This window comes from Zalophus californianus, chromosome 9 (assembly GCF_009762305.2).
Source record: "Zalophus californianus isolate mZalCal1 chromosome 9, mZalCal1.pri.v2, whole genome shotgun sequence".
Taxonomy (NCBI): domain Eukaryota; kingdom Metazoa; phylum Chordata; class Mammalia; order Carnivora; family Otariidae; genus Zalophus; species Zalophus californianus.
In genome coordinates, this window is record NC_045603.1 from 126,612,901 (window position 1) to 126,621,587 (window position 8,687).

General features: G+C 40.9%; 1 protein-coding gene across 5 annotated transcripts in view; it reads left to right on the forward strand.

Moving 5' to 3' along the window:
- DCLRE1C (DNA cross-link repair 1C) overlaps positions 1-8,607 on the forward strand; it is a 31,233-nt gene extending 22,626 nt beyond the window's left edge. For all 5 annotated transcript variants that reach the window (XM_027593367.1, XM_027593369.1, XM_027593368.1 and 2 more), the window contains 3 exons: positions 3,741-3,829; positions 4,605-4,699; positions 6,882-8,607. In XM_027593367.1, the coding sequence (XP_027449168.1) occupies positions 3,741-3,829; positions 4,605-4,699; positions 6,882-7,591 (894 nt within the window). In that variant the 3' untranslated portion in view covers positions 7,592-8,607. The remainder of the gene's footprint in view (positions 1-3,740; positions 3,830-4,604; positions 4,700-6,881) is intronic.
- The last annotated feature ends 80 nt before the right edge of the window (positions 8,608-8,687 follow it).

The following is an 8,687-nucleotide window of genomic DNA, read 5'->3' on the forward strand; positions in this document are numbered from 1 at the left end:
TAAAAAATAGTCCTGAGTATTTGGCAGTGGGGAGATAAAGACCTTGTTCTTGGGAAGGACATACTATATTGGAATTACTCAGTTTAAGAAGGCTTATTAAATGGTTTCATTCAGATCCTTTTTTTTTCTCCCTTTTTTTTAGCTAGCCAACCTATAGGACATCATTAGTTTCAGATGTAAGTTCAGTAATTCATCAAGTTGCATTGTTAGGATCCTTTTTATTTAGGAAATTGACCTACTCACTAGAGTGGGAACTTGATATGTGTAATGTATTTGCAAACTCCTCATGTGTTTCTAAAGTAAATGCTAACATCTTAGAAGTGCTGAGTTTTAGTAATTTCATGTACGTATCAGCAGAAAAAGGTATATAAAATCAGACTTCGTATGACACTTTAAGTCACATATAATTTTAGTTTGACCATTTCGGCACTTAAAACTTGATTTCCCTGATAACTATGACTTTTGTATTTGGGATACATGGATACAGCACTGCAGCAGTGAGCCGTGGCCGTGTTAATGATTTGAGCAGGTGGATTCTTCCAGAGCTCCAGGTAGTGGCATTCTTATCAAGTCAGCCATAGTATTGTAAATGATTCTTTATCATATTATCAAAATACCACAGTGACCTCTCTCTTAAATAACTGACCTTAACTTTCAGGTACAAATAGGTTATCCGACAGCAGCTTGAAGGAGTTCTTTGTGATGGTATAATTTAGTTATATTTTATCCTGAAATCTCAGATTGTTGTCAGAGTCTCCTCCTGGGGATTTGTCTTTGGTTTGGCATCTGGCTCAGCATCAGGGTCCCTTCCTTTTGATCTCTTAGTGGCTGAGTATCCTCTCTGTCTCAGCCATGGGGAAGGCATCTAATCAGGGAAGAGGGTAGGCCTTACTTTTTCACTTAGGACTACTTCTGGCCCATAAGCCCTCCTGGGATTTTATGCAATTACCCCTCAGGAAGGAGATATTCCCTGGTGCTTGAGCAGAGAGATGAAGCAGATGACCGCCCCCCCCCCCCGCCCCCTGCCCTGCTGTCGGCCCTCCACACGCCTCCTGGATTAGCCCTAGTGGTCACCCACGTGGAGGGTCCCCGTGAGCTGTGCTTGGTCATCTTCTCTCAGGGTGGTGAGAAGGAGACAGGCTTTCCTGAAAAGTGCTCTAATTAATAGGCTTATCCTAAGTATAGGTCATATTGAAATATATTTAAAAACATAGATTTTAAAAAATTAATTATTTTAGAGCATGCACTCGATCGGGGGGAGGGACAGAGGGAGAGTAGAATCTCGAGCAGACTCCCTGCAGAGCCCCATGTGGGGCTCGATCTCATGACCCTGAGATCATGACCTGCACCGAAACCAGGAGTTGGCCGCTTTACCAACTGAGCCACCCAGGCGCCCCCGTAAATAGTAGATTTAAGTATCATTTCCTGTCAGTTTTTTCCTAAATACAGCTGATCCTTATTTGTGGATTCCTTATTTAGAAGTTTGCTCATTCAAATTTGTTTGTGACCCCCCAAATTAATATGGTTGCAGCGCTGCATGGTTGTTTGCGGACATGCCGAGCAGAGTGGTGAGAAATGGGAGTCACCGGACATGCATATTCCCTGAACAAGGGGGTGCTCCGCCCTCTACGCTGAGCTCATAGGGTAAACAGGGGTCCTTTTGCAGTCAGTTTAGTGCTGTGTTGTACACATTTCTGTGCTTTTTTGGAGGGGTTTCACTGTTTAAAATGGCCCCCAAGTGCAGTGCTGAGGTGCTGTGTATGTTCCTAAGGACAGAGGCTGGAATGTGCCTTATGGAGACAATCCATGTGTTTGATAAGCTTGGTTCAGGGATGAGTTATGGTGCTGTTGACTGTGAGTTCAGTAGTAATGAATCAACAGTATGTAGTAATGAATCAACAGTACCTACGGAATAGGCGTCTTTTTTAAAAAGATTTTGTTTGTCAGCGAGAGAGCGCACGCACGCACAAGCCCAGGGTGGGGCGGAGGGGCAGAGGAAGAAACCGCTCCGCACTGAGCAAAGAGCCAGATGTGGGACTCTCCCAGGACCCTGGGATCGTAACCTGAGCCGAAGGCAGAGGCTTAACCAACTGAGCCACCCAGGCTCTCCCTGAATTGGTGTCTTTAAACACAAACATACATAAAACAAGGTGATGCATTGATAGGTTGACAAAAATGCAGTGACCAGAGGTTCACAGGAACCTTATCTTCCCCTTAGGAGTAGTGGTTCACTGTTTGCTAATTCACCATTCCCGGTGATCTCAAGGAACATAACCCCTGCGGATAATGAGAATAGACAGTGTTCATGAATTGTTTTAAGGCAGTCATCTGATGTAAGGAGATCAGCTTGTACAAGGGACGGAGGGTGCCCCTGTAGTAGGTGTCTCTTGTCTCCTGTGGCCACTTCATTTCTAAGTAGAAGTAGCCTCAGATTTCTACCAGCCTCAACTTTGAATTAATTATGCAAATCATATAGGTTGTGGGCAGGTAAATAATAGTTTCTGTTTGCAGGCCTGCTCTGAAAATACAAAAGAGTTTGTTTATGAAAAATACCTGAAGAATGAATGGGTCTTCTTTTTTCCTCCTGTTTTAAGTAAGGTAGCCACTTTATTTTGATATGGAGTTACAGATAATTCCTGGGTTCCTACCTCTTTTGATTTGGTAAAGTTGGGTTCTAATAATTACTCAGAACTCAGTTTCTCCATTTGCAGAAGGGAATAAAATCTTTTGTGTTGTCATTATCATCTTTGTGATGGATAATTTCATTGAATGTTAAACATATGCCAGGTGCTGAACACTTCACATGCATTATCTCATTTACACTTTTAGATGAAGACTCTAATAACTTAGAGACTTCAGGTAACTTGACCAAGGTCACTGCTCACCAAGATCTATTAAATGACAAAGCTGAAACTTGTCTACATTGTAGAGATGTTTTGGGGAATAGTGACAGAGTTCCTGTTTAGCATTCTGAACTTTGCAGAAAATATAGTCATGAAATTTTTGCATGCAGTTGTCCTCTAGATTAGGATAAATTTAGAACAAATCAAGCATCCTGGAAGATGCAATTTCCCCATTTTATTGGAGGAAGAAATGCAATTCTAAGACCTTGTTTTCTTGTGTGTATTAAATATTCAGCTTAATTCTAATTTACTTGAGGGGAATTAGTTAATTATGGGTGACTTTCTTAGACAAGGAAACTAACGTCATTTAAAGAAAGGGGCGCCTGGGTGGCTCAATCGGTTAAGTGTCTGCCTTTGGCTCAGGTCATGATCCCAGGGCTCTGGGATTGAGCCCAGCAATGGGTTCCCTGCTCAGCAGGGAGCCTGCTTCTCCCTCTCCCTGTGCCCCTCCCCCCTGCGCCCCTCCCCCCTGCTTATGCTCTCTCGCTGTCAAATAAATAAATAAAATCTTAAAAAAAAAAATAGAATCTTTGAATTCCACTAATCAGTAATTCCTAGTCCTTACTGTGGAACAGAATCACCTGAAGAACATTTAAATATCCTGATTCCCAGGCCCCACTGTAGCTCAGTATCAAAAGGATTTGGGGGTGGGCCTGAGTGTTGGGTATTTCTTTTTCCTAAGAGGTCCCCTAGGTGATCCCCATGTGCAGCTAGTATTGAGAACCACACCATAAGAAATTGCTGCTGCTCTTTGTCCTGCCTCCCTTTTGTTGCTTCTCTAACACCCCGATTTTTCAGCATAGAGATAATTGACCCATTTTATTTTCCTTCCTCTAGATTAAAGATTTCTTGAGCTACATCTGTCCTGTGAACGTATATCCAAATGTCATCCCAATAGGCACGACTGTGGATAAGGTTGTAGAAATGTGAGTAGTTGCTCCTTGTGGAACTTCTCTTGTTGAACAGGGTGGATGCTGCGACTAGTTTTGGGCCTAAGAACGGGGGCAAGGATGTAAGTAAGGTGAGCATGGCTGTAAATACGATTCTGATTGGGAGCCCGACGGCTTTCTTCAAGTGGGTGTGTTACATATAATCCTGAAGGCTTCTGGGAATCTGGCACAAGGAAGCCGTTGGCAGTGAGGCCCTCAGGGCAGGCCATCCTCAGGTCTTATTTCCGTGCCCTTTTGTATTTTATCATCACTGTGCCTTAGCTTTCAGCCTCTAGAATGAGATCAGGTTTGTGAGATTCTTATGAGAGAGAAGTAAACCCCATTACACAGGGAAGAGTAAGCATCCCGCTATACTGTATTCCCTGAATGCCAGGTGTCGCTGTATTACTTAATCGTTTTGCTGCTCGGCGGTAAGTCTTCTCCCTCTCTCGCTGTCTCTGTCAAATAAATAAAATTAAAAAAAAAAATTCTGTAGAATAGGGACCTGCTTTTCTGCAGTGCAAGAGCAAATACAGGAGTTTTGCCTTCCCTCATTCCTACAATTAGCTGTGTAACAGGTTGTATTTAAGTGCTTATAGTTACCACTTTATTACAGTGAAGTGGTTTTTAAATTATTAAACATGGCTTTTCAGTTTTTAAAAGTAGATACATGATTTTCCACATGGCCAAGTTTTTATAATCTCTGTAAATGATGCTTATGTTCTAGCAGCTTTCCCCACAGGAAAAAATAAAATATTCATATTCGTTTCAGCTTAAAGCCTTTATGCCGATCTTCCCAAAGTACTGAGCCAAAGTATAAACCACTTGGAAAATTGAAGAGAGCTAGAAAAACTCACCTAGACTCAGGTAAGAAACTTACCCTGGTTTCAGAGGTGTGGGTTTCCATGCAAGACTTTTTCCCCACTCTGGTCTGGTGAAAGCTGCTTTGAACAGAGGTGGGCCTGGGAGCCAGTCTCACTCAGACTTTGCATTATGGCTATATAATGGTCATCTTTGTACATTTAACTTCACTTTAAGTCTGTTTTATACCTCTCATTATTGGGTTAAATTGCAGATTTGTTGTCCAATTGTTATCCAGTATGGTTATACAGACATGACGGTGGAAAGTATCTAAGAATTGTAATATGTCCTTTTTAAAAATTGGGTTTAGGTGTGTTTATCAGCTTGTATAAATGCTATTAAGGATTTTAACACTTATTTTCTGTTATATGCCTCTCTGTTTTCATATAGAGAAATTTAAAACTTCTATATTGTCATAAGAGAATTCATAGTATCAGAAATAAACTTGGTAGTTTAGTTTAGATAACATACAGATGCATTAATATGAAAAATATTTTGCCACATTTTTACAGTTGAAACATACCGTGATAGTGGTATAGAAGAATAGGAAACTGTTCAACTTAGAGATGATACAGAAATACTGCCTAAAGCGTAACTGTGGCAAAAACAAATTTATAATCTGTGTTTTGAAAGAAAGCCCTATCTTGGAGCTGAGAATGATTCCAAATATAGTTGCTAGACATCTTAGTAACCTTAAGTCCTTCAGGAAAGGAGATAAATCGTTGCTTAAGGATTAGGCAGAGCCAGGAATCAAACTGATCGGGTTTTGACCCAGAGTCTTGTCACACCACTTCTCTAGGCTGGTCTCCACATTGGTAAAACGTGAGCAGGGTGATCTCTGTGGTCCATTTTTTAAAGGCAGCTTTTAAAAAATGTGGTGTTTAGCTACATCCTTTATCACTGGGAAAAAAATGTTTTCTTTTTAAGTAGGTAGTTATGAGGTAACACTTAAGTTGCCATGGACAGTAGTCTCATGAACATTCAATTTTCTTCTTAGGTAAGGTGTCATTAGAAGGCAGGAAAATATGTTTCCCCCCAGCCCCCAAATTACATGCCTACTCAGTTTATGAGAATTTCATTCTCCAAGTAAGGTTTCGTTTCCTCCTTTTAAGAATTTAAGGGGATTGGCTCATTATATTGCTAATGTAACATGCTTTAAAAAAAAAAAAAAAATGAGTAAATTCGTTGGTTTCCAGTTCGTGACACTTCAAATTAAGCCCCATTTGGCACATTTGTTCCCCTCAGTATTTATACAGCCTTGTGCACTTGGCTGGCTCAGGCTGCTATGACAAATGCCAGAGACTGGATGACTTAGCCTCAGATATTTACTTCTCACAGTTCTGGAGGCTGGGATGTCCAAGGTCAAGGTGCCAGCAGATTTGGTTCTTGGAGAGGACCCATTTCCTTGTTGACAGCCTCCTTCTCAGTGTGTGCTCACCTGGCCTTTCCACGTGCCATCCGTGCGTAAAAATGGAAAGTGAGCAATCTGTTTTCCTCTTCTTACAAAGACACTAATCCTATCTTATGGGTCACACCTGGGGCTAGGGCTTCAAATTAGGAACTTTAGAGGACACAACCATTTTAGCCCATAACATGCACAAAGTAGGTATCAAAGTGTTCACAGAACAAAAATTTTTATTAATTCACTGAGTATCTACTATTGGCCGAGCACATACAGTTTGCAAACTGGTTGTTGGAACGGTCGTCTACAGAACTTAAAGCACAGATAAAAGTTATTGGGTCCCACCTTCAGGGATTCAGTAGGTCTGGAATGAGAGACAGAAGGCTGTAGTTTTGAGAAGGGTTTTTCCAGGAGCGCCTGGCTGGCTTGGTCAGAAGAGCACGCAACTCTTGATCTCAGGGTCATGAGTCTGAGCCCCATGGTGGACACAGATTACTTAAATAAATGAATAAAAAATAAAAAGCTTTCCGAATGAGGCTAATGAACAGCCAGGTTTGAGAACCATTGGTCTAGGCATTGTGGCCTACGTGGGGAACACAGATCTATATTCTTAAAGTCTGCCATTAGTTGACGGGCAGTAGTTAAATTGTTCAAAATATCCTTTTTCTTAGAAGAGTGACCTGTTATTTGCAGTTCCACCAAAGGGAAACATAGCTAAATGCTACAAATCGGATTTTAAATTAAAAGCACAAATTGGCTCCCTTTGCATTCTGTGTTTCCCCACAGAGGAGGAGGAGGACCTCTTTGATGATCCTCTGCCGTTACCGTTAAGGCACAAGGCTCCATACCAGCTAACGCTTCACCCTGAGGTATTTGTAATGACCGCAACACAAAACCAGCCTGAACAAGAGAGACCAAGCACCGGCTACCTCAGAGCAGAGAGTATGCAAACCTTTCCTTGGGCCAACTTTATAGATTGTGAAGAATCTAACAGCGAAAGTGAAGAAGAATTACAAACCCCAGCTTCATCGAAAGAAGACCTGGGTGCTGTCACACGCCACCAGCAAAAGGCTGATGTAGAAGTACCACAGTGGGAAGTATTCTTTAAAAGAAATGATGAAATCACAGATGACGGTTTAGAACACCCCCCTTCTTCCACAGAGGCAGGGGGCTCTCAGTCACCGAAGCTTTTTAGTGACTCTGATGGGGAATCAACTCACATCTCTTCCCAGAATTCTTCTCAGTCAACACACATATCTGAACAAGGGAGTCAAGGGTGGGACAGCCAATCTGATACTGTTTTGTTAACATCCCAAGAGAGAAAGAGTGGGGATATTACCTCCTTAAACAAAAGTAGCTACAGACCAAGAATTAAAGAGAGTATTCCTGCCACTCAGATGGAACAAAATACACTTTGTCCAAAGGATACTTATTCTGACTTGAAACACAGAGATCAAGATGTAAAGATAGTTCCCAGTGTTGGAGAACCACTCTAAGCAGTGGCAAACACATACCTCAGGAGAAAAAGGCTGCTAAATCTTAGCACCAATGCAAATTCCCAGAGCTCCTCAGATTTTGAAATTCCCTCAACACCAGAAGCTGAGCTACCTAAAGGAGAGCATTTACAATATTTATATGAGAAGCTGGCAACTGGTGAGAATATAGTCATTGAAAAAAGAAAAAGCTCACTCTTAGATACTTAAAAACCTTGCATTCTAGAGCCACCACTAAAAACCCTACACAAAGAGGTAAGAGTCCAAATCATGACAGACACATCAGAGTGGAGTACTTAAAAATGGTCCTGTAAGCTAAAACAGGGCAGTAAAGGGGAAGCAGAGAACATAAAATAGTGATAAACAGAAAAGATATGGTAGAACTAATTTCAGACATCAATAAGTGAAATCATTAAGTGAAAATGGTCAAAACATACCAATGAAAACAGTGAAAAAACAACCTTCCTAGACACAGTCTCTCAGAAACTCACTGTGAATGATGCAGGTAGGTTAAAATTAAAGGATGGGAAAAGATACCTAAATACTACTTAAAAGTAAGCTGGAATGACTGTATTAATATCACACAAATTTCTAATAAAAGGTCCAGTTCACTAAGAAGACACAATGCTAAATGTGTATGTACCTTAAAAACATGTTCAAAATATACAAAGCAAAAACCAAGGAGAAAGACAAACTAATGCACAATTCTAGCTGGAGACTCGACCATTCCTCTATCAGCAATAGAATTAAGGTACAGAAAGTGAGCAAAGGTACAGAACTGAATAGCACCGTTGACCAACTGGATCGAATTGACACAAAACACTCCACCCAACAACAGAAGTGCCCATGGCACACTGACCACAATAGACCATATCGTGTAGGGTCACAAAAACACTTCAAAAAATCAGGCCCTTATATATCTCAAAAGATATATCACTTAAGAATGCTGGTGTGAATATGACAAATTTAAAAGCAGAAAAATTAGGACCTAAAAGAAAATAATTAAAATGGCAAAAGCATAAGTGTGTTCTGTGAGTTGTTTGATTTCCTTCAAGTCCGTCAGTGGGTTATGTTTTTGCATAGTTGTGTTTAATAAAGT